This window comes from Hylobates moloch, unplaced genomic scaffold, assembly GCF_009828535.3.
Source record: "Hylobates moloch isolate HMO894 unplaced genomic scaffold, HMol_V3 SCAFFOLD_1, whole genome shotgun sequence".
Classification (NCBI taxonomy): Eukaryota; Metazoa; Chordata; class Mammalia; order Primates; family Hylobatidae; genus Hylobates; species Hylobates moloch.
The window spans coordinates 37,063,145-37,090,808 of record NW_026652276.1 but is presented as its reverse complement, the minus strand read 5'-3'; the positions used below and the strand labels follow the sequence as shown (position 1 = coordinate 37,090,808).

The window sequence follows — 27,664 nt, the reverse complement described above, 5'->3', positions numbered from 1 at the left end:
CTTCCTTCCTTCCTTCTTTCCTTCCTTCCCTTCCCTTCCCTTCCCTTTCCTTCCTTCCTTCCTTCCTTCCTTCCTTCCTTTCTTTCTTTCTTTCTTTCTTTCTTTCTTTCTTTCTTTCTTTCTTTCTTTCTTTCTTTCTTTCTTTCTTTCTTTCTTTCTTTCTTTCTTTCGAGATGGAGCCTCACTTCTGTCACCCAGGCTGGAGTGCAGTGGTGCGATCTTGGCTGTCTGCAACCTCTGCCTCCTGGGTTCAAGTGATTCTCCTGCCTCAGCCTCCCAAGTTGTTGGGATTACAGGTGCACCCCACCACACCCGGCTAATTTTTGTATTTTTAGTAGAGATGGGGTTTTGCCATGTTGGCCAAGCTGGTCTCGAACTCCTCACCTCAGGTGATCCACCTGCCCCAGCCTCCCAAAGTGCTGAGATTACAGGCCTCACCGTTATTTTCTGCAAGAGTTTATTCTTCCTCCAGAATGTGCCTCATACCTATTGAATTTTTTTATTCCCAAATGATAGGATTTACTAGTTGTAGTGATGTAGGTAGTGGTTATGTGGACATTTGTCCAGATATGTTGATCAACTTTTTTTGGTAGGACACTATGATTTAATTCCTTGTCATGCTAGACCAAGGTCAGAAGAAGCCATTTGATGTGGGTAATTTCCTCATAGATCTAGAATACCTTCATAGCATAATAATTAATGAAGCATATCATTTGTTTCCAGAGCAGATTATGCATATCTTAAACAAAAGAAATTAGTTGTATATTTCAGGCCTATAGGTAAGCACTATAACTAATGATCATGTGGTTTTCTCTGGTTATGGAACCATAAACAGCATGCCCTCTGGCACTGTAATGATTTGTGTTCTGTAATACTCAGTGTAACCAGGGTTTTTATTCTGTTTGCCTTTTGGTATGTGGAAAAGCCTTCAAGAAACTGGCTTTCTGCAGGAGTGTTTAAATATCATTCATACCAACAAGAGAAGATGACAGACATTTTAGATGCAGAAGAAAGATTAAATGCATTCAGTTTAACTAGCGGCACTAAAAAGGGCTGCATCTTTGTATTATTGCTGTTTATCTTCTTTCCAGCAGTGGAATATTGAGCTTCCCCAGGCTGTGATTCAGGTATTAATGCCGATTTTAGGTCGGGCAAGAGTGTGTTTAGTCTGCGACACTTAGATAGCAAAGGCAAACTGCTCACGGCTATTAGTCAGGAGTTTCTGTATGCCAGTGATTGCATGCTTGTGACTCATAATCAGGGTGATTCACAGCAACCGTTAGATGGGCTTGCCGTGGCTGTGTTTTTCGTTTGGACTGCTGTCATTGCCAAAAGTGTCAGCCTTTCTCCTACAGACCTGCCCATGTGACACATGCACAGTGCCCTTTGATTGTGCTAAATGGCTCGCCACTAACATCATGGCTAAGTTTTATTGTCTTGGAGGAATTGTCTCTCACAGTGAGTCCCAATTAGACAAATAAATGTTGTGTTGTTTTCTTTCTGAAGTGTTACTCTGGGATTGTTGATAGAATTTGTGCCACAGTGTTCTCTTGGGCAGTCTGAATTCCAGATTCTCTATCTTGGTTTAACTATGCTCTCACTTGAGAATCAGCAAGGAGATGTCATGTTATTTGTTTTTCTGTATACGTGGAGCTGGATCTGTGGTCTGGGTTCCTGCTGAGCAGATACATAAATAACCACAAGTCTCTCTGGGTTTAATACCAGCCCCGTTCTGACATCCAAGGCTGACTCCTATTCCATGTTTTGCCCCAACCACCGAACATGATCCTCTGACCCCTCAACACACAGATGCCTTGTACCTGACCTAATAAGTTGAGTCAGCAACCTGTATTTCTGATTTGTCCATTAATTCTGTGTGTCCTGGTTGAGACCCACTTGCATCTCTGCATGATTGCTTAACCTACACCTGTCACGACTTCCTCTGTTCCTTTTTGAACTTACCAAACATTTTACAGCCCATGGTATGCTAGGGTCTGAGCATACAATTGGGAAAAGATAGATAGGATCTCTGTTCTCATGAAACTTCCCTCTGGCTCTTAGAAGTTATACACTTAAACAAATGCACAAGAGTCTCTCTGATGGTAACAATGCAGTGAAGCAAATGAAACAGGATAAAGGAATAGAGAGCAAATAACTATGACAGGGTTATTCTGAGAGTAGAGGGAAAGGTGGAAGAACATTCTAGACAGAGAGATCAGCTAGTACAAAGGCACTAGGGCAGTCTGGGTGAATTTGGAAAGATCGAGAGCCAAGGAGGCCAGGGTGGCTGCAGTGTAGTGGGTGGGCAGAGAGGAGCCAGATGAGAGAGAGTCAAGCCTGATATAGACAGTCTTGTTTTCTATTTTATTTTAAAATATTTAATTTACAAATAAAAATTGTATAAATTCTACATGTACAGGGTGATGATTTGATCTGTGTATGTATTGTATACTTATTACCACAATCAAATCAATCAACACATTCGTCATCATCCTTAGTTACCATTTGTGCATGTGTTTATATGGTGAGGGCACTTAAAAATCTTCTCTCATCAAATTTCAAGTCAACAACACAGTATTATTAACTATAGTTAATGCTGTACATTTGATCCCCAGAATTTATCCATCTTGTAACTGAAGGTTTATACCCTTTGACCAACTTTTCAACACTTCCTCCAACCCTTCATCCATGGCACCCATGATTCTACTGTCTGCTTCTATGATTTCAACTGTTTTGGATTCTGCATGTGATTGAGATGAGATACTCTTTGTCTTTTGGTGTCTGGCTTATTTCCCTTAGCATAATGTCCTCCAAGTTTATCCATGATGTTGCAAATTGCAAAATGTTCTTCTTCTTATGGCTGAACGATATTCTCTTTAGACACACCACATTTTCTTTATTGATTCATCAATGGACACCTAGGTTGTTATTGTAGGTGTTATTTACACCTATCTTAGTTATTGTAAGTAGTGCTGTAATGAACATGAGGGTGTAGATACCTCTTTGAGATATTGATTTAAATTCCTTTGGATATATGACCAAAAGTGCAGTTCCTTTGGATATATGGCTGGACCATAGGGTGCTTATTAATTTACACATTTTTAATTTTTTAAGGAACCTCCATACTGTTCTCTATAATGAGTGTACCAATTTCCATTCCCATCGTGCACAAGGCTTCCCTTTTCTCCACAGCCTTTCCAATAGCCAGCTGCTATCTCATCTTTCTGATAATAGCCATCCTAACAGGTATGAGGTGATATTTCATTGTGGTTTTGATTTGCATTTCTCTGATGATTAGTGATGTTGTGCACCTTTTTATATATCTGTTGGCCACTTGTATGTATTCTTTGAAAAAAATGTCTATTCAGGTCCTTTGCCCATTGTTAAATCTGGTTATTTGTTTTTTGATATTGAGCTGCTTGAATTTATAATATTTTTGGAGACGAATCCCTCATCAGATATACAGTTTGCAAATATTTTCTCCCAATTCATAGGTTGCCTTTTCATTTTGTGGATTTTTTTCCTTTGCTGTGCAGAAGCTTTTTAGTTTGGTGTAGTCCTGCTTGTTTACCTTTGCTTTTGTTGCCTGTGCTTTTGGTGTCATATCCAAATATCATTGCCAAGATCAATGTAAAGGAGCTTTGTCACTGTGCTTTCTCCTAGGAAGTTTACATTTTCAGATGTTACATTTAAGTCATTAGTCTTTTTTGAGTTATTTTTTGTATATGACGTAAGATAAGGGCCTAATTTCATTATATTGCATGTGTATATTTCATTCACACAGCATCATTTATTGAAGAGACTATCCTTTCCCCATTTTGCATCCTTGGCACTCTTGTCAAAGATTAGTTGACCATGTATGCACGGGTTTATTTTTGTGCTCTCTGTTCTGTTCCATTGGTCAGTGTGTCTTGTTTTTATGCCAATACCATACTGTTTTATTACTATGGCTATGTTGTTTTATAATATAGTTTAAAATCAGGATATGATGCCTCCAGCTTTGTTCTTTTTGCTCAAGATTACTTTTGCTATTTGGGGGCTTTTTGTGGTTCCATGTGAATTTTAGGATTTTTTTTCTGTTTCTATGAAAAATAGAATTGGAATTTATATAGGGATTGCACTGAATCTATGGATCACTTTGGGTAGCATGGACATTTTAACAATATTAATTTTTTAATCCATGAATGTGAGATGTCTCTCCATTAATTTGAGTCTTCAATTTCTTTCAACAACATCTTATAGTTTTTGATGTACAGATCTTTTACCTCCTCACATTACAGAATGAAGGATAAAAATCATATGATTCTCTCAACATGTGCAGAAAAATTAAATATTCTTTCATAATTAAAAACTCTCAACAGATTATTTGACCAAATTCAACATTCTTACATGATAACAACTCATAACAAATTATGTATAGAATGAATTTACCTCAACATAACAAAGGTTCTGACAAGCCCACACCTAATACAATACTCAACATGAAAAGCTGAAAGTTTTTAAGGTTAACAGGAGCAGACTCATAGTCAACAGATGGGGGTCTTCAGGCTGAGTGAGGTCCCACTAGTGGCCTTCCCTTCAGAGACCTCTAAGATCAGGAATGAGACAATGATTTACAACTCTCACCACTTCTATTCAACATAGTCCCATAAGTCCTAGCCAGAGCAATTAGGTGAGAAAAACAAAAGACATCCGAATTAGGAAGAAATTAAATTGTCTCTGTTTGCAGATGACATGATCTTTTATGTAGAAAACCCTAAGGAAAACCCAAAGAAACTGTTAGAACTAATAAATTCAGTAATCAATTCAGTAAAGTTCAGGATATAAAAATCAATGTACAAAAGTCAGTTGTGTTGTTCTACACTAACATTTAGCTATCTGAAAAGGAAGTTCAGAAAACAATTCCATTTACAATAGCATCAGAAAGAGTTAAACATTTGGGAATAGATTGTAATCTGGTAGATCTTGGTTAGAGTTGATTGTATTTTAATAGAAACAGCAAGAAACAAGGATATGAAGCAGGAAAGTGCTAAAATCTGAGTTATCTTGTGTCTCTGTTTCAGCCTACTTTATTTAAGTATGATATCTAGTGCCAGGTTGCTAGCCCTATCTCAGTTTTTGACTCATATTTTTGACATCAGCTTTAAAAATGTTCACAAATATATATGCACTTGGTTTTCATTATTTTGCTGTGTCAAATACAGAACAGATTTGTTTTGGGTATCAGAGCCTTTTTCCACTATTCATCATCATCACCCTATACTCACATCACTGTCTTTCTACAGAAGGCTGCCTTGGACTCTGACAGACATAACCTCTTCTGCCTCTATGGTGTCTTTGTGCCTAGTACTTATCACTTCCTTTGCTCTACCTCATCCTATAAGTGTCTTTCCCCTATGGGCTTGGAGTTCTTCGGAGGGAGTCCATTTTCTCATTCATCTAAGTTTTCCCTAGCTTCTAGCTTAGTGCTTTGAACATAGTAGGGGAAAGATGGATATATAGATGAATGGATTACGAATACCCACTAAAATGTTCAGTCTGTTATGAAGCCCTCTTCAACAGTTAGAATTATAATTTCTCCCTCTTGCTCCTACAGCGCTTTCCAGTGACTGCTTGGAATCTTTAGTGGCATTGTGTTATGCATTATTATGTATCTTTAGAGCCCTTTGGGGGTCAAGGACTATGTCATAGTCATCTTTGTTTCCCCAGGATTTAACACAGTTTCTAGCACTTAGCAATCTTCAGTAAGTGCCTGGACAAAAGATGTTAAACAGGACGTGAAACTCCAAAAACAGAAGGGCTGTGGAAGTGTATTATCAGACAGAACCCTGGGCTAGATGTGTTTCCTTAAGGCACTTGTAATTCCTCAGAAACTTCCCAAACCAGTAGGGGGTTGCAAACCTGCTACGGAGCATCCTCCAGGAAAGCAGCTTTGGAGCTATTTTTCCCCCCAAACTCTTTTGGCCATAACACAAAGCCAGAAATTGATTTTGCATTGCAAGCCAGTATATAACTGTTCTGCAAAACAAAAATGCATCTTTACCTGTAATACAGTCCAATATCTTCTATGCCCTCTGTGGTATAGAATGCTGATCATGACCCTATAAACTGATTTTAAGACTTGTGAATAGGTTGCAGCCCACAGATTGAGAAAACCCTGTTTTTGAGGACAGAGATAGTCCCCTGAGGTGAACTTCAGAGGAAGAAGCATGAGCTTTACCAGGAACCCATAATATCTCACTGTACTCTGACCGTTTGTTGAATATTTGTATAAATTTACCAATGACCAAGTGACAACCAAATAAAACAAGCCATCTTGGCCAAAAAGAATCAAGTCATGTAGTGCAGACATCTTTGTAATTTAGAATTGAATTGTTTGAATGCTGAAAAGTTGTTAGAGATAGGTCCACCAGTCACTTAGTTCACCATATCCAAATACAGCATTGTGAATATTTGAGGTAAATGTGTTGCTTCTAAAATGAAACTGTGGGCCCACTGAGATATAGGGAACTTAACGTTTCTTCTGCCAATATGTTGACATAAATATTGCTGCTGTTAAGCATGTATGAATAGCAGAACTATTTCAGTCTTTTTATCTCTTTAAAACTAATTTAAATCTGAGCATTAAAAGACTGATACCATATGTTTGTTTTAGATAGGAAACAAAATCTTTTCTAAACATAAGGGCTTATGAAATCTGTATTCTAAACATAAGAGCTTATAAAATTAGTATATAGGACTGGAAGCTATGGTAAATTGTTTCATGGCCGCAGATTCCTTCCATGTTAGTATGCATGCCCCTTTGTAATGTGACCTTGCTGTTCCTCCTGTCCAGAGGGGGGTCTCTTTACCCAACCCTTGCTAATATGTGTTACTTATATGCTGTGCTAAGAATCCAGCATTTGCTCAGTAATGTCTTTTTATTGTGGAATGTAAGTCCAGCATGAAATTGTTGATTTTTCTCTTTGAAGACCATTTAAAAGCTACTTTTGAAAGTGACCAAGGTCTGTGGACATGTGCATCACAAGCCTTTTGTGAAAATATTAGATAGACTTCAAGAACACAACCAAAGTCTGCCACAGACTAGAAAGATACACATCACAAATCCATTTAGCTTTGTATGTGAAAGGAACAAATTAAAAGGTTCAGCAATGTCACTGGCATATCTGAGAATTCAGCCTATTTCATTTTGAGACCCACATACCTTATCTGTGAAGGCAACTCTGTGTGTGCGTTTTCCAATCTAGATGGATAGCATAGAATGAGATGACCTAGACAAGCACAGCACAAAGACAGTTGTGATAGCATCCGAACTTTAAGGGCAATTCCTCCTTTTCTATGTAGGCCTTTTTTGAAAATAGCACTGTGCATTGGTTTGCTTACCCTGCGAAGACCCGAAAGATGAGATTATGATCTTTCATCTCAAATTAAAGAAGGCTTGTCTCAGGAACCATTTGACAAGTTCAAACGCTGCTGACTTGGATACTGGCCTCTTATCAGCACCTTCAATTTAATGTTTGGAGTGAGTGGTAGGCCTATGTTGTTGAATTTTTATCAGATTTCCCCTCATCTTGGTAGATTATGCTTTAATTCACTATTCTGTGACTTATCCATATTGTCTATTTTATGCTATTGAGCTATAATAAATAAATAGCATAATGCAGTACTTACAGGTAGGGAAATCGAGGGAAAATGGGCTTGTGACATAGGCTAGATCAAACAGGTATTACCTGCAAGTTAATAAGTAGCTCAGATTCTGGTATAGTTTGCTTTATTCATAGGTCTTGTGGGGGAAAAAATAAAATAAGCTTTCTTGTTCTGATAATCCCTTAAAAGAGTCATGAAGTTTTGATCTTTGGCTTATTTGATTTATTTATAATTGATAGAAACCAAGCCATTCCTGTGCCTCTCAAAAATCTATTTGTGGAAAATATTTTAACTTTTAACCAAATTATGTCTTCCCAGCATTAGTGACCCTCTATGTTAAAATGTTTTTCCCTTGAAAGTTAGAACTCCAATGTTGTTAGAAGAGTTTGATTCTGTTTTCGAAGAATCATAGAAACACAGTACAGTTTTGTACCTGTGGCGTTTGGATTTTGATTCACGTTGAATTTGATACCAGGAGTTACATGGAAAAGTCAATAATAATCCGTGGATCATTGCCTTACTCTGTCACTGGGTGAATTAGTCTGCTGGGGTAATGTTCTCCAGCTTGTGTAATGGGCCTATTTGGTAGCAAGACAGCAGCCATATGAAACACTTGGGTGGTCTTCCAGAGTACTTTCACGTGGATTAGATTTCAGTTATCCAACGTGAGGTCGCAAAGGCTTAGACAGCCGGGCCGGTGCCACATCATGAACAGAATATGACCTCTTCCTACCGGATGCATAATGTAAAAGGTGCCTGAGATTAAAGCTGATCCTTGGGCTCCAGGAGCAGATATGGGTCAAATGAGGTCTCAAACCACAGTTGCAAATGTTGGGAAAGTCTCTATACAGGAAAGAATCAGATTTTCCTCTGGCACATTCATTAGGCATGTTCTCTGCCAGAAAAGCCTAGTTTCTGAGTTTTCTGGATTGAGCTTTATTTGATTAATACTAGTTTAAAATTTTAGGTGTTATTAAGCAGAAACAGAAGAAAAGGCCTGAGTGGCCCTTTCCTGTTACACAGAAAACAGCATTTGAGGCACATAGGCTTTGGAATAAAATCACCTTTTTAGTGTTCTTAGAGATAACAGTGGCTCCAAAGCCCACCATTTTTTTTCCAGTACTGCCAGGAACTTTGAATGATCTAATAAAAGGTAATGATCAAAGGTTTCAAATGCAACTGATAAATCTTATAGATTTGTATCCAGAATGCCTTAAATTGACTTGTGGATGTTTTTCATCTATCAAGAAGGACTTGGTGATTTGAATTTAGTACTTTGATGTTGCAGTAATTGTTTGCAACTGCAGCTCAGTGGCCTGAAGGCATTGCTCATTTCTTCCTTTCTCTTCTTGCAAAGAGCTCCTGAAATATTCTTTTACGGGCTGTTCTCAACTCACTGGGGGCTGTGGCCTAAAATTTAGAATAAGAGAATGGTTCCATAAACACTTGGTACAGACCAACAACAATGCCCTAATGAGCCATCCCAAATGTGCACCATTCTGAATCAAACAATCATCCCAAGTCCACACCCTATTCACTGGGTATATATTAAGATTCACTTCATGGTATTTATAAGGGAATTACTAAAGAAATCATGGGGAAAAGATTCCTCCACTTATTATTTTAGTCAAGGTATTTCATATATTTATAAGTTACAAATGTCTTTCAAAGTACATTTTAACCAGTTCCTCAATACTTGAAAAAATGCTATAGATATCTCCTTTTGGAAGATAATCTATTTCTTCCTGCTATTTCAATTAGATTAAATTAAAACTCTCCTAAATTAAGGCTTTCTGGTAATGTTCTTCTAACCGTATTCTGTAGTTTCCTCAATCAGTTGTTCTACTAGTCATTTAGTGCATGCCTATTTTCTGGCTGAGCAAATTTATCAATATTCATGCAAGGGTGTCCATCTCTAGCTTCAAAAGCCACGTGCTCATCTGTCTACTATAAATATCATAGTCATCATTTTACACCAATATATTATCTCATATATCTTCGCATTTCAAAATTCTTTTTAAAATTCAGCTCATCCACAGAATCTTTTCAGGTGAACTCAACTATTATCCCTTTAGCTATTCCATGGGTTGCCATAAATCTTATGAATATAGATTAACCTCATAAATATCTAGGATCTAAGACTGTAAAGTATCACAAACTGAAAGATCAACTGACAGGGCAGTAGATTCTTCTATAAGCCACAGTAATTGACAAGATTGAGTCGGTATCTATGTGCATCTACTGGGATTGTTTAGCATCGTTGTTGATGTCACTTTTTTTTTTTCTTTTTTTTTGAGACAGAGTCTCACTCTGTCGCCCAGGTTGGAGTGCAGTGGCACAATCTTGGCTCACTGCAAGCTCCGCCTCCCGGGGTCACGCCATTCTCCTGCCTCAGCCTCTCCGAGTAGCTGGGACTACAGGCGCCCGCCACCACGCCTGGCTAATTTTTTTTTTGTATTTTTAGTAGAGACGGTCTCGACCGCGGTCTCGATCTCCTGACCTCGTGATCCGCCCGCCTCGGCCTCCCAAAGTGCTGGGATTACAAGCGTGAGCCACCGCGGGTTGATGTCACTTTTATGCTCATTTACCGTTAAGTTGCAAGGCTGATAACATGTGCTGCATTAGTGTGAATCATGTTTATTTTAAAATAAATGTTGATGCTGAAGAAAAAAGTGTTAGTTGAGGGGAAACAAACCAGACAGTAGCAACTTATTTACATACTAGACGAGATACCCTTTTCATGACCTCCAAAGTTCTCAGGTCTGGGACATCTCATACTCTAAAGATTTCTTAGCTTAAACATCGGTCTTTGCGCCTGTAGCTTTGTTTGGTTCAATTTGGCATGCCTCTGTTGAGTGCCTATTCTGCTAGGGATCCTAAGTGATTGACTAAAGGAAGTGGCTTGCTATCAAACAGCTTACAATGTGGTTCCACCCTATTCTCCCAGACATCACTTTCTCTCTCACATTCTTGTCTGATAACTTGTTTTATCCCGATTTTAAATGTCCGTATTTATTTATTTACTTGTTGATGATCGGTCTTCCCCCAACAATCCACAGCTCTTCACAAGCAAGGCCTTTGTGTTGTGTGCTGATGTATCCAGAATGCCTGGAAGACCACCTGGCACATTTTAGACGTTCGGTAAATATTTAATGACTCAAGGGGAGACAAAATACAACTACATACATAAGACAAATAGGGATATAACACACCCTAAAAAAGATACAAAAGCAGATCCACATTTTGTAATGCTCTAACTGTACAAAACTTCGGGGGATTGCTATTTAAGAAAAGCAGCAATAATTTTTTAAAAATCATATAGAAATGAATTCTTATTTAGCATGAAAAATAATCACAACTTATAAATAAGGTTAACCTACTAGAGATGACAAAATGTGAGAAATAATATTAATGATATATTAACACATGAAAATATCTCGATATTATACTTTTTTCTCTATAATTTTTGGCCATGTGTTCTTTTTGTTGTTGTTGTTTGTTTATTGAGATGAAATCTTGCTCTGTCACCCAGGCTGGAGTGCAGTCCTGCTATCTCAGCTTACTGCAACCTCCACCACCTGAGTTCAAGTGATCCTCCTGCCTCAGCCTCCAGAGTAGCTGGGATTACAGGCATGCGTGCACCACCATGCCCGGATAATTTTTTTGTACTTTTAGTAGAGACACGGTTTTGCCATGTTGTCCAGGCTGGTCTCGAACTCCTAACCTGAGGTGATCTGCCTGCCTCAGCCTCCCAGAGTGCTGGGATTACAGGCATGAGCCATCGCACCTGGCCAGCCATGTATTCTTTAATCACCTCTGCATATGTAATATCAATTTCTGATAGATTGAATAAATGGATAATTTGTTATTTGCTCTAGCATGGGTAATCCAAATTGTTTTTGTTTAAATAACATTTGGGACATATAAAGGGCTTCACACATACATACTTGTAACTATGAAACTGCTACAGGTTTGTGTCTTACTAGCGTGGGAATTTTAATTTTGTGCTGCATTTTCAAGTATATTCTAAATAAGAGAGAAGTTCCCATTTGTCAAGGTATCAATGAGAACTGAATTGTCTGCTTATAATTGTATAGATCTGGTGAGTGAACAGATCTTCCATTGAGTAGTTCTGGCTTTGTGCGTTTCAAATTTTGTTTATCTTCCAGTGCCCACATACTTACAGTGCTGGTGCAAAAACAGCACAGCCACATCATTACTTCACCTGGCCCTGTACCTTTGTATCATGAAACTGGTTGAACTTGCACAGTGGGTGTTGGGAATATTCTTTTATTACTCACCAAGATGACTGGCAATAGATTAACTATATGCAGAATTGTTTGTGAGCCACATAAAAATAGTCCATTATATATATTCTACTATATATATAAATAATCCACTATATCTATCTATCTATTGGAGTCAGAGATATATCTCATATATATATATATATGAGATATATAAAATATATCATATCTATATGATGGGCTATATATATATGAGATATATCTCTGATTCCACTATATATATATATATATATGACTATTTTTACATATAGTGGACTATTTATATATATAGTAGAATATATATAATGGGCTATTTTTATGTGGCTCAGAAACAATTCTGCATGTAGTTAATTTATTGCCATTCATCTTGGTGAGTAATAGAAAAATTTTTCCAACACCCACTGTGCATGTTCAACCAGTTTCATGATACAAAGGTACACATATAGAATATATATATATAAAATATATATATAGTGTACTACATATATAAAAATATACGTACATAGTGGACTACATATATAAAAATATACATACATAGTGGACTACATATATAAAAATATACGTACATATTGGACTACATATATAAAAAATATATGTACATAGTGGACTACATATATAAAAAATATATAGTGGACCACATATATAAAAATATACATATACAGTGGACTATATATAAAATATGTATATAGTGGACTATATATATAAAAATATATATAGTGGACTATATATACAAAAATATATATAGTGGACTGTATATATAAAATATATATAGTGGACTATATATAAAATATATATAGTGGACTATATTAAATATATAGTAGACTATATAAAAATATGTATATAGTGGACTATATATATAAAAATATATACAGTGGACTATATATATAAAATACATATACAGTGGACTATATATAATATATATAATATATATAGTGGTATATATATAAAATATACATATAGTGGACTATATATATATGATATACCTCTGACTCAATTTCCTCTTAACTGGAATTCCAAAAATACTCTTGGCCACTTCATTGCCACCCAATGGGAGGAAGAGTAGTGTGGATGGAACCTTAGTGATGGAAGAGATAACAGGGTTAACCCTATAGCAATTAAAACATTTTACTTATGTAAATTTTACAAAATCACATAATCATGTGATCTTGTTACTAAGGCTCGTGTTGGCATCATGTAAGGGGCTCATGCAAATGAGGGCCCCTGAAATTACATTTATTTCCCCATGCAAATCTGCATCTGGGCATTCCAAAGAAGTAGAGATTGTTTATAATTATTGGGAGCGGACCTTCAAAGTGAGACAGGATTACAACTGATTGCAGTATTAGAGAATAATCATTTAAAGGTCACATGATCTAGGACATTTTTAGGTGACGGCAGGTGGTTCTGTTTGGCACATACACCTGAAAAAGAATGTAGTATAAGATATAATTAGTGGTTGAGGCAAACTCCTGAGGTCCTTGAATGCCAGAACAAGAAATTGGGAGGTTGACGCATACATCATCAAAATCTTTCCTTTCATCTCTGATTCAGGAGCTTTTATTTGGATTTATTAATTCAGATATATTTATTTATTTCAGTTAATACTTTACTTATTTTTTTAGAGTGTGTGCCTTTCAAAGACCTGGACCTTTGCTTGCACCAAACCTCCTCTGTCGCTGTATCCTTAACCCTTGAGACCTAGTGCATATCTGAGACCTGGCATTAACTAACCTTAAGTAGCATGAGTAAATTTATATTGTAAAGTAGCTTAAAAATTTTGAAAAATTGCAGATTTGTGTATACAACTGGATAAAATGTGAAAACTTTAATAGTTCAACCCACTTCAAGTGGAAGTCATTCATCTTCAGAGACAAGTAAAAGTCCCAATAAAAGTAAGTTAAAAACCCCTTCCCATATTTTTGTAGCACTGGCTCTCCAATTTCAGCTGTCTTCCAAATACTAAAAGATGCTTTATCATGCATGTGTTCATTCATATCCATTGTGCAGTCAGTTGAGTATTTTGTGAATTACTTGCATTTGTTCATCATGTGTTGAACAAACATGGTTTTTGCAATCTGAAATGAGAGAAAAATGATATGAAATGTTAGTTGACTTTAACTTCCTTCCTCTTTTTATGGCAATACTGGGAGTCTCTTTTCTAATGGACTGATATTTAAGATGAAAGTATTTGACTTAGTTTCCTTAGTGTGGTTTTCGTATCACAGTATCTGAAAGCATGTCCCAGCTGCTGCATTCATCACAGGCCAGGCACCAAACTGGGTCGGGCACTCCTGTGGCAAAAGTGATTTCTTCTCAGCACTTTGCTATAAATTGTGCTGCTATTGATATCATTACCAGTTTTTTTTTATGGGTCTCCAGATTTCAGTGTTGTGCAGTTTTTTTGGCATCAGCTGAAAAGCCCCATCTGATGCCCATAAAATCTACACAAAAAGAAAATGTAGTTGCCTCCAAAAACAAATGATGTACCACTTTCACTAGTCTTATTTTATTGAGTATTGATGGGAGTAATAGCAATACTGGCAAGGCATGTAAATCATCTGCAAGAGAGACTGTGTACTCTGGGAGAGGAGTTTGGATGCCTTGACTAGTGAGACAAGCATCTTACCAGATATGTCCTTGTGACCATGGTTGATGTTTTCCTCTTAGGTACTCATCGTCCACCATACCTTCCTTTTACCTGTATCTTTCTATCAAAATATTTCTTTCTGCTGGACAGTTTATTTTATTTTATTTATTTATTTTTGAGACGGAGTCTCGCTTTGTCGCCCAGGTTGGAGTGCAGTGGCGCGATCTGAGCTCACTGCAACCTCTGCCTCCCAGATTCAGGTAATTTTCCCTGCCTCAGCCACTTGGGTAGCTGCAATTACAGGTGTGCACCACCACACCCCACTAATCTTTGTATTTTAGTAGAGATGGGGTTTTGTCATGTTGGCCAGGCTGGTCTTGAACTCCTGACCTCAGGTGATCTGCCTCCCTCGGCTTCCCAAAGTGCTGGGATTACTGGCGTGAGCCACCACACTCAGCCTGCTGACCAGTTTAGATGAAAAGAATTGCTGCTGCATTGAAGAGGTGTTATTCCCCTTACTTCTATGCACTTACCCAGATAGAGAATGTGGCCCTGCCATAGGAAAGTGTCAGATGAGTAAAACTAGAGTAGAAATAAAGTTCGAAAGATTTGGAAACTTCATTTTTCTGGGCTTCAGTTCTTTTTGTTTGTTTGTTTTTGAGACAGAGTCTCTCTCTGTTACCCAGGCTGGAGTGCAGTGGCACGATCTCGGCTCACTGCAACCTCTGCCTCCTGGGATCAAGCGATCCTTCTGCCTCAGCCTCCTGAGTGGCTGGGACTAGAAGTGCATGCCCAGCTAATTTTTGTATTTTTAGTAGAGATGGGGTTTCACCATATTGGCCAGGCTGGTCTCGAACTCCTGACTTCGTGATCCACCCACCTTGGCCTCCCAGAGTGCTGGGATTATAGGCATAAGCCACCATGCCCAGCTACTTCAGTACTTTTGTTGGCTTTCTAAATTAGAAAACTATCTTTTTATAGGTCTACACTGGGACTTTGTTGCAGCCCCTCCTCCGTGCTCATTTAGCCAGCAGGAAAAGGGGGAGCAGCTTCTTTGAGGTGACAGTGCTAGAATAATGGTTAGAAGGAAAGTTTCTGACCTATAGTCTCTTTACACCGTATCTCTGAAGGATACACCCATATTTTTTCAAACTCATTCAACAGTTGTTAAAGTTCAAGATAATTGAGAGGTATTGTTCTAGGTGCTGACTAGTTGCAAAGTCTGTTAAGGAAATGTACTACATGAAACCAAGATGCAGCCTATGCTGTCTTTCTATACTATTAATATGGATTACCTGGAAGAATGTGTTTTTTTCTACTTCTTTCTCTCTAATTTGCAAAAAGTTTAGCCACTTGCAACTTACTTTCATCATCAATGTAAAAAATTTACCAACTTACATGTATTTTAATTCAGAGCGTTTTCTTCTGTTCATATTTATCTTGTTATCCTAAGTGCCAACGGTCGTGGAAGGAGAGTGTGTTTTTTTCTTCAAGCTGTCCAACTGTTTTGGTAGCATCAAAGGAATCCCTTAGGGCAAAGGAAAATCGAGACTCTGAAAAGACCAGCCCCCTAAAGGGGAGTCTCTTTGCACATAAACAGGTTATCATGTTAATCCCAGTTCCCTTCTCCATGCTTTCACCCCACCCATTCCTCTGAGCACTCCTCTGTGACTTTATTAATTTTCTTTCTGAAAATTCTGAGAGAGTATGAAATCCTGGCTTTTGCGTTATTTTGTATGCGATGCCATTAATAGTTCTTTACTGATTCCTCCTTTTTATTTTCCTCTGTTCACTTCATGTTTGTATCTACCTGCTCATTCTAGAAGCCAGTATGATTTTCATTATCAACTTCATATTCATCTTTGTGAATGCCCACCCTATTGAAAATCTAGTCTTTGGTTTCTCACTCGTATCAAGACATTTTAGATTAAAAGCAAATCATTCTAACAGTCAATGGGCTGAAGCCAAGATTTGTATTTTCTCTGAGACAAATCATAGCAGTTGCCAAAACCTCCCTATTGCTCTTCTTCAAGCCAGAAATGAGAATGATTTTTAGGTGTCTGTTTTATGCTCCTTCTCATTTGCTTTTTATGTGTAGGCAGTTTCTGAATTCTCCTGTGTCCTCCTCCAGGTTCTCTCTCCATTTCTGCCTGTGACTGCTGACGCCCTGTTCACCTTCTCCACGTTGCCCTTCTAGCCTCTCTCTGCATGAGGTCCTCTAGTTCTTACAGAATGTCTTCTCAGCGCTTTCACCATGACCTGCCCCCCACCCCGAGAGCTGTCCAGGTGTCAGTCACCCTAGGATGAAATGACACCAATATTGGTGACAAGCTGGCCTTCTGGTTTTGCTCAGGAGAATCATTAACCATCTTTAAATAAATAAATCCCTGCTGCTACTCCCCATGCAATTTAGAACATGTGCCTTGTGACTTCTGATGTGGGGCTCATGTTTGAAGCCATTGTTTGTTTTCCCTGCTGCCTGCATCATCATATGTTATGTGATTCTTCAGGACCTTTTTTCAATCTCTATAACTGCCTATCCTTCAACCCCCCCAAACATATATTAAATGGCATCACCTGTCATTTAAGCCATCTCCATCCCAAACATATCCTCCAAATGAAAATCCACTGAGAAGGAGAGGGAGACGGAGAGTGTGATTATAACAAAGAGACAGAAACTTACAGAGATAGCACCTTACATTTTTGTTGGTCTTTATATCTTGCATGATTCATTGGTGCACCAATTTCACCCTTTAACTAATGGCTGCCACTTTCAAAATTGTTTTCCTCAAACTGAATTAGACGACCCTCCTCTTGGCTTCCTTAGTGACATTTAAAGGGGACATGGATCAGTACCTGGACCCCATTTAATACCAGCTGCCCCATCATTAAAATAGTGATTACTGGAGAGTTAGAAGATGCACCATCATTCATAAGACACTTGGGAACTGACTTCACTTTCTCCTATGAGGATGTGGCTTGACTAGTGTTAATTGGCCTAAATCCTGTTAAAACCTGACGGATCTTGCCATCTTCCTAAAGGTCTGTACAGTGAGTGAGTGTGTGAGTTTTTCCTGAATGTGGCATAAGTCCTGAATGTCAGTGGAGAATATTCTAGTGAGAATTATGCTTATCCTGACATGGCAAGATCCTATCTGGTGAGGACGTAGTCACCAGCAGCTACACACCCAATCAGGGACTCTTCTATTCCTGCACCTAGTAGCTTTCTCTTTGGCTTCCATTCAGTTTCAAGTGTCAGCTAAATAAAATGGGGACTTGATCTAGCCTTTGGTGTATGTTTTCATTGGTGTGTGTTCTCCAATAAGCCACGTATAACCTACTTGAAACACTTTAGTGGTACCTGCCTTTTGTGTGCTGGGGTATACTGAAATGTTCCTCATTTCCACATTTCCTTTTCTGAAAGATAACTTGAGAGTGGATGAACACCATGACTGCTGATCTTAATATCATCCTCATCTCTTCTCCCTGCCCTGATGCATAAGGGCAACCTTAAATATTTAACTGTGTGAAAAAAAAAAAAAAAAAAAAAAACAGCAAGCAGTTCTATAAGAATTTATGCTTTCAAATACTGAACAATTCCTATTTTATTTGTACTTTGCTTCCAGTGGCTTTTAAACTATGATTCTAAGGAACATCATTGTTCCTTGAGCTGAATCTGGGGTTTTTGCCTCTAAATTCCAATAATAAGTCTTCTCTTAATTATCTGAAAAAAATACTAATGAATAGCAACATTTTCCCATTTTTGAACTCCCTTCTCACCTCATGTTTATTTGTGTAAAAGTTTTGATTCATATTGTAAGGCTATATTTGTTTTAGTACAAGATTCGATTTTATTATTTTAATTTACAAATATTCCATGAAAATTAACTTGACTTTCAAGAGCTTAGCTTTTTAAGCAGACAAGATAACACAGCTCACAATAAATAACAAGTGCTATTACCTACTTTTTTGGGGAAGGGAGTCCTGTATGAAAATTACATACCAGACAGTTCCATGTCCTATGCATGCCTTAATTTATTTCAGCCTCCCATCAATTCTGTTATGTGCTATTTTCGCCAAGTTTTAAATGATGAGACTGAGTCACAGAGCAGTGCAAGTTCAACGCCACAGAGCAAACAAAGGCTCAATCTGTTTGACTCCAAAACCCAGGGTCCTCTCCACTGTGCTGACACATGGCAGTTAGCAGTGTTAGTGTCTAATTGTTGCTGTTAGATTTCTAAGCTTCTTCACTGTAGAGGTTATGTTTCCTTTACTCCCTAACACTGGAAGGCTCTATGAACCTGGATAGAGTTGTCCCCTCTCATTTCAGTTAGCTTTGCTTGTACAATACGACTTCTACTCTACTATATATTCAAGGTTTTGCCCAAATTATCTTCAGTACTCCTAATTACCTGCCCTCTGTTGTACATTAGGACTTACCTTTCTTTGTCTTTAAGGTGGAACTCAGTCTCTTCCTGACGGCCACCTTCAAATAGGGTTTAGTAATTTAGAAAACCATTCTAGGGAGGTTTGTTTAAAAGTCTGAGATAACAGTTCATATTTAAAGATGCTCATTATTAATTTCAATGTGGAATGATTTGCACTTGTTATTAACACATTAAGAGGGAAAGAAAAATTAGAAGATACTCAACAGGAGACATTCAAGTGTGGAGTACAGAAAAGCCGAGAAGAAGAAAGTTATCCCTGATATGTTTAAGAAAGATCTAGCCATCTTAAAGTTTTTTTTTTTTTTTTTTTTTTTTTTTTTTTATGTTTCAAATAGCTGATACACTGGTAGAAAACTGAATTGTCATCTTCTAGGATACACTATAATACTATGGCATATTGATTGAATACACAAACCTGAGTACTTATCATTCTTATTATTATTATTTTGAGTCAGAGTCTCACTCTGTCTCCTAGGCTGAAATGCAGTGGCGCGATCTGGGCTCACTGCAACCTCCGCCTCCCGGGTTCAAGTGATTCTCCTGCTTCAGCCTCCTGAGTAGCTGGGATTACAGTTGTGTACCACCATGCGTGGCTAATTTTTGTATTTTCAGTAGAGACAGGGTTTCACCATATTGGCCAGGCTGGTCTCGAACTCCTGACCTCCAGTGATCCACTTGCCTCGGCCTCCAAAAGTGCTGGGATTATAGGCGTGAGCCACCGCCTCTGGCGTGAATACATATTATTATAAAATTATATCTTAAATATTTTAACGTGTTATTATTTAAAAAGCAGATACTGACAGTGATGAGGACTCATACGCATGTGTCTTTAAATTTGAAGAAAAATTACCTACTGTGGCTTTTTTAAGGAAAATGTATTTGTTACCTAAGAAAAACCACGTCTCTCTCTCTCACACATGCACACATACGCTCTCTCTCCATATATATATATATACACACACACATACATATATATACATATATAAACATATATATATGACTCAGCTGCATAAAACAATAACTAAAATTGTTGATCACTAAAATGTTCACTTCTGTGCCTCTAAATCAAGTTGATTTTGACAATTAGGAAATGCCTTGGTGAACCATGTTGGTTTTACTTTTTGTTTGTTTTCTCCCATTCAAGATTATCAACTTGTAATTTACTGGCCTGATTAAATGCTTGGAAATAAACCAGAGTTCTTGAATTTTGCCCCATTTTCTTAATTTTAAAGATAATGGGTTCCTCTGAGGATATTGCATTTAGACTGACTTGTTCATTTCATGTTGCTGGTAATTGAGGGGCTTAATCTGAAAGGAACTTAGTCTTCAGATCACCTAAGGGAGGGAAAAAGATACTGGTATGGGCCTGGGATCCTACTTTCTTAAAATTTTATGATACTTTTTCTTGCTTCTACTCTTCTTGTTTTTTTTTTTTTTTTTTTTTTAATGTTTTATTTCAAAGAACAATTGCCAACCATACAATTATTGGTATGTCAGTTGGTTAAGAAATGTTTGAGATGGAGGTGGAGGGATGGTGAAAAATGTAGTGATGTCTCTTAATAAAAAGGAAATAAAAGACTGTGAACTTGGACTTTATAATTCCTTTTGGCATAGGTTTGTGTCCTAAGTAGCATGTTAATTTCTTATCATGAAAGAAGTTTTTTGTTTTTTTTTTTTTTTTTTTTTTTTTTTTAAGAAAAGCAAGTTCTATCTGGACAAAGATAAAAAATATTTGCAATTCTATGTTTTGTACAAACTAAGAATGTTAAAGCACACATAAAAACCAGGTTTGTAAATAACCTACAAAGTGGATGAAAAATGTTCCTTTAAGCTGGAATCGCTTCAGAGGTTTGGGGAATTATTTTCAGAATATTGAGAAATGAGAAAATGCATTTCAACTGTTTTCTACTCTTTTCCCAAAAGTACAAAAATAAAATGCTAATTTTTATATGAGAGTGATTTTTAAACCACAAGCAGATTTTTTTTGAGATTCTTCTCTATAGTGGCCAATTTTATATGAAGCAAATTATTTTAGGCCTAATTGCAGTCAGAGCAGTTAGGCCGCTGGCTCTGCTAAGGTTGAATTTCATTTGAACTTTCTAATAGTATGATCTTTTTTCAGAATTTAATAACTGACTCAAATATTTAATAGTGGAAGCTTTCATTAAATTAAAAAGAAATCAGGATATATTTTTAGAAGAACTAACTTATTTTCTTTATCAGTTCTAACTACTTTAGGAGAAGAGGAAGAGAATGGAAGCAATCTCTTTGTGTACTTAAATTGGCATTAATGTTATAACCCCAGCAAATAATTTATTTTGGTCTATATCATCATTCAAAAGATTTGGAAAGCACCAAATGGCAGTAATAACTATACTTCCAGCTCTATTGAATGGCAAATTACACCGACTGTGTGAATCTCTTCATTCGTCTCCTGGATAATCATTCTTCTTAATACTCACATATATTTTCTAGATCAGTTTTTAGATTGTACACAGTCAACTTGTGCATTGCCTAACAGTTTCTGTTAAACACAATGGCTTGTTTTGAAATGCAAGTGGGGAGAGATGAGAGTTGAAAGATTTTGTTTCCATGTGTCAATCTATAAGTAGATGACAAAAGATCATTAAATGGATTAATTTACAAGCATCCTTGGAAATAGAATGTTTTTACATAAAAGCATGTTGTAAACCTTTTAAATTAAAGTGCATTGTGTCATGCACTCTCTTCACCCCAGGGTTCTTTTGACCTCTCACCTCTCACTTTGTCTTCCAGGCACTCCACTGCTGGTGAGGAGAAGCAGTGACCCAGTGCCAGGCCCACCTGCTGATACCCAGCCAAGTGCTTCACACCCTGGTGGCCAGAGTCTGAAACCGGTTGTTCCAGTAGGTATCCTGCTGTTTGTATTTCTAATGAAAGATCAAAGTGCTGTACCCATAGGTTAAGTGGGACTTTGCAGTTTTAAATACATTGATAGCTAGATAGAGATCTTTTGATAGTATGTATAGTATTAGTTATACTAATAGCTAGTATGGGCTATTACTTGTGTATAGTTATAGTGATAGCTATTATGTATATGGCACTGATTATGTGCCAAGTAGTATTTTACCTGTTTTATATTAAGTCATTTAAACTTCCACATCAAGGTAAGCACATGTTTTTATCTCCATTTAACTGATAATGAAATTGAGGCAGAGGAAGGTTTAGTAATTTGTTTAAGGTCACATAGCCAATAAGTGGCAAAGCAAGGAATTTCACCCAGGTGTTCTGGCTCCAAAATCCTTGCTTCTGGTCAGTACACTATACTGTTACATTTCCTTCATCTTCCAGTTTCATAATGTCCAAGGATATCATTATATTTTTGTTGTGTTAACCCAATGCTTTGCAAAACCATACCATGGTGAGTGGTATACATTTTCAAGCTCCCAATATCATGAAAATGTGGTGCCAGGATTGGACTTGTAGAACTCAGCATTCAGATTGAAGAAAAACAAAATCATTGACCAAAAGTGCTTATAACCAGATATACTTATAACTGATAGGTTAAGTGGAGCATAATTTCCTGAAGAGATGATATTCTCCTTCCGTATAAGACTGTGGGATCTTCCTGCTAAATCCTCAGTTGCTTTGAAGAGCTGTAATTGTGAATAATCCTCTCAGCCTGAGAATTCAATTTTGGCTAATGACTATATACCATTGCAATAGGTAATCTTCGATAACATAACCATATTAAAAATTCCCTTAAAGCAAGACTCTTTCTCACTTTAAGTCTCACTGTCTATAGCGCCTTAAGAAAAAATAAACACATCATTTATGGGTATATACGGATGCTGAAATGAGTTAAACAGATTCTTCTGGTTTGGTATAAAATATTCTTATCAAGAGCCAATGTCAATGCGTATGAGATAGGAGTCACTATTTCAAATCATTAGCTCTTTGCTAATAGATTTGTGGCAATATTTTGGCATATTTATTTTATTATAAAAGAAAGCAGATGTCTTGAAAGTATTTTAGATGTAATATTTTTCCACTAACCTATTTAAAACTCTATCCTTCTAAGGAAATATATTTAATGGAACATTAATAAAAATCGGGCGAATGTGTTCTATTTTAATGTAAGTACAAACAAAACTGGTATGTGGTATGACTTTTCTTAAAACACACACTGGTTGAGACCATGTTGAGTCTAATTATGTTGGATTGGGGGAAGACAGCTATTCAGTGAGAGAAGAATTACATAAAAGAGCAGAACTACAATTTAGTTTTCATTTTCATGATGTCTGTGTGTCTGTGTACCCTAAAACGAGAGTGTGTCTGATTAATGTGTTAGCATTGTTTGCATGGAGAAAGTCCCTGTATTTGCCCATTTTCACACTGCTATAAAGAAATACCTGAGATTGGGTAATTTATAAAGGAAAGAGGTTTAACTGACTCACAGTTCTGCATGGCTGGTGAGGCCTCTGGAAACTTAAAATCATGGTGGAAGGGGAAGCAAACATGTCCTTCTTCACAAGGAGGCAGGAGAGAGAAGTGCAGAGTGAAGGGGGAAGAAACCCTTATAAAACCATCAAATCTCATAAGAACTACTCACTATCACAAGAACAGCATGGGGAACTGTGCCCATGATCCAGTCACCTCCCACAGGGTCCCTCCCCCAACATGTGGGGATTACAATTTGGTTTACAATTCAAGATGTGATTTGTGTCCGGACAGAAACCTTAACCATGTCAGTCCTCCAATGTTTATTTCCATGTTTCTATCACTTAGGCTCTGGGCTTAAACCAATTAAGATGACATCAATGTTACTTTCCCTAGAGGAAATGATGGCTACTGTCCATCTGGTAAATGCTGTAGCCCCACCAAAATATGACATCAGTGAGTTCTAAGTTGGGGTATGGGGCAGAAAGACATATTATTACTGGCAAAGATGCATCTCATAATTCAAGAATATATGTTGGCGCCCAAAATCCTTGTGCCTTACTTATGCAAGTGATCAAATATGGGCTGAGTTCCTGTGTATCAACAGTGAAAAGGAAACACATGTTTCTTCCTTTCCTCATAGTGTCCTCTGTGGATGATGGAGTGCAGACCACAGACCCAAAAAGGAGAGTCTGGTCCTTGCCCTTGCATGGAATAGTGGCACATCTTAGGTGTCTCTTGCTTCAGTTGTAAAATAATCTCCGTGAATACTTTAAGCTTTAACATCCCGAGGTACAGACATTGTGCCTTATGTATCTTTATCTAGGGCCAAGTACATGGAAGATGCTCAGTGTATATGTTTTGGACTTAGGAATGCAAGACACATGTAAGTCTAGGAAGAGTCCTAGAAGTTCTTAGAAATTAACCAGCTAATTAATTATAATTAATATCTATAAATATATAATAATACTAATTAATAATAATTAATCTGACCCAGCCATTCTCTCCATTTCCCAAAGAGCGTCTACCAGGTAAATGTTTATCTGCTGCAAGGTCTGGTTCACCACAGGCAAGTGACAGATAGTTTAACTGCCTTACTGTGCAAACATTAATAAAGACACTTAGGTGTGTTTATTTTTACTAGAAGGAAGATGTGTGGGTGTGTGTGTGTATGGGTGTTATAACTGTTAATATATCCTTGCATAGCCAAACTTATGGAATGTTTAGATCTACACTGTCTAGTTTAGTAGCCACTGCCACATGTGGCTATTGAGCTCTTGAATGTGTCTGATCCAAATGTAAATGTACTTAAAATTTAATACGCATACTGCACTTCAAAGACTGAAGCATAAACAAAATAACATAAAAGATCTCATTAATAATTGTTATATTGACTATGTGGAAATGATAATATATTAGGTATACTGGGTTGAATAAAAGATATTATTAAAATTATTTTCACCTGTTTTTACTTTTTTTTTTTTTACATGGCTACTAGAAAACTTAAAATTCTATTTGTGGTTCTTACTCTGTTTTATTGGACAGTGCAGCTCTAGACAGAAGCAAAATTGGGTATAGCATTCATGAGATAGTTTGAGTCCTGGGGAAGATCTTTGAGCCTCACATCATCTCTTGGGCAACAGTGCAATTCGGTTTGGCTGGGGCAGTCCTGGTTAGTGCCTGTTGTTCTGGCATAATTATTAATAATGTCTTCACGAACTCTCAGAGGTGTCCATGTATGGATGATAAATTATGTGGCACCCTGCATATAGCCCTATACTCACTTTTATTGTTCGCTCACTGATAAGAGAAACAGCCTTTCAAGGAAACCTTGGGAACATAACAACCCCAACTCTAACACTGGCACCCTGCAGAGGAGGTTCTGTGTGGCAAGGACCTGGGCCTGGAGCTACGGACACTGAGACTTCATATTCTTTTCCATCTCTTGGATTTCGTACTCGGTGCTTCCTTCACAACTCCAGCTACACCATTCTTGATTCCTATGATTTGATAAGTGATGGTGAATTCGGGGAGCGTGTGATAATGTAGCCACGTAGCAACTAATATGAAAAATAATTGCTTAAAAAGCCATGTTCAATTGCATTTCAGTCCAATATCCACAGGAAGAAAAAACAATCAAAATTTCCATCTCTTAAACAGTGTTCACATATAAGTAATTCACAGATGGCAGAGCCCCAAGTGGGTTATGTTCAATCATTCCCAAGAAATGAAACTTACTTATAACCCACAGCATAAGAAGCTGTAAGGATGAATATGTGACACATTTGATTATGTTGAAATACTGCCTTTAAAACCACAGTTGATGACTGTTATTTTTAGTTGCACTTCATTAGGCTTACTGTAGAGGGAAGAGTTTTCATTGATGCCCAGAGATATGTGTTTTTGAAAAGTTGCAAAAGTTACACTTGTTTTCTAGCTGATTAAATTTATTACAAATTGGTTATTTAAGATGTACACTCTCAGACATGCTGGAATTTTAAAAAAGGGCTTAAATTAGAAAAATCAGATTCTCTGCAAGCTTCAAATTCTATGTATATTGAGAAGCCACTGAATCTAGTATTTGTTATTTAACACCAGACACACAGCAAAGAAATTTGTTTCCTTTGTTCCTCTTTTGGTCAACGTACCTAATTATCAGAATAGTACAATCATTAATGTGCAAGTAGTAATGACTGTTTATCTTTCAAGACAATATAGCAAATCCAACTCTATTGACTGCTTTTGAATTAAGAAAGAGAATCCTAGAAACAGGATATTTTGGTGTGAGTCTGCTTGTGGGACTCTTACCTTCCTTTTCTTGATTGTAACCTGGTGTTCTTGGCTTAAGGGCATACCATAAAACCAGGTTCTTGAAATTGATGTTCTCAAACTTGCAATGGAACAGAACTCTAAAACAGATGTGATTTTTTTCTTAATATCCGGTTAACTACCAAGGTTGTTTTATGACTGTTTATGGTTTTTAATTTAACCCTTAAGGCAAATTAATCCTGCAGGGCGAGAAAATTAGAAACTGGCTTCCTGAAAATTATAATACTGTGGTTGTTCTCAGACAGGGAATGGCATTGTTTGTTCTAAAACCATTACTTGTCTTACGTCACCAAACTAACTGACCTATCTTTTCAAAGTCCGTGTCTATTTTATATATATATATATATATAATATATATATGATTATATATACATATATGATTAAAAAAATAAGCTGGCAGATTTGGGGGTTGTTAAATTAGAAGCTCATGGATAGATTTCAGGGGGGTCTGTTAACTCTCTGAAGCTTTATGCCTTAGCCAGGGGATAGGGGTGTGTTTCATGAAAGAGATTCTATTACTTCAGATTTTAAAAGAATAACAAAAAATCAACCACTGTTTGGGGGTTAGATTAAATAATGTAGGGAAGCCACTAATTCTCACAGTGAGCAGAATGAGAGAAGTTAAGAGTAGAGAATTATCACTTCCTCCCTGCAAATATGTATTAAATAATGAAGGTTAGTTCATCATATTATCACCTGTTTACATGACACATAATATGTCAGTTCAAGATTTTAAGATGAATAGAAGTTTTTGCATGTTTTCATTGAGAGGCTAAAAATAACTCTTTAGTCAGTAGCAACACAATTATTAGCAACTTTAAGATTGGGGGTAAAGGACATAGATCCGTGGAGGGAAAACACCCTGAGGGGAACTGTTTCCAGTTGTCCTGTGTGTTCTACTGAGACAAGAAGGGAAAATACAGTGTTCTTTGGGGCTTTTGGTATTTTATCAGTGAGGATAGTGGCAGGTGGCTGCTAGTGAGAGTGCATTTTTACAGTGAGTGGCTGCATTCTCTTTGCGTCTTGCTAAGATAATATGATGACGTGTTGATTTGAGGAATTTCCCCTCATATATCACACATTTTCCCATGTTTGTCACATATATTGAAATTATTGTCAGTATTGCCCCTGGATTAAACTTCCTCAGACCCATGAAAGAAATCATCGAGATATTACAGAGAAATTTAAATAGCTTGATTTCAGAGTTAAAATAATTGATTGCCACTGTGATGTTAGAAGACTTTTGGTTGCAGGTTGGTGACTATCAAAATCCAACATAAGGCAGGGTGCAGTGGCTCATGCGTGTAATCCCAGCACTTTGGGAGACTGAGGCAGGTGGATCACCTGAGGTTAGGAGTTCGAGACCAGCCTGGCCAACATGGTGAGACCCTGTCTCTACTAAAAATACAACAAAAATTATCCAGGCATGGTGGCATGTGCCTATAATC

The 27,664-nt window shown here is 37.2% G+C and overlaps 1 protein-coding gene across 1 annotated transcript in view; it reads left to right on the top strand.

Moving 5' to 3' along the window:
• Window positions 1-27,664, top strand: part of PARD3B (par-3 family cell polarity regulator beta) — a 1,040,345-nt gene that overhangs the window by 423,991 nt on the left and 588,690 nt on the right. Inside the window, exon 4 of the mRNA XM_032754819.2 lies at window positions 21,744-21,853. Within this exon, the coding sequence (XP_032610710.1) occupies window positions 21,744-21,853 (110 nt within the window). The remainder of the gene's footprint in view (window positions 1-21,743; window positions 21,854-27,664) is intronic.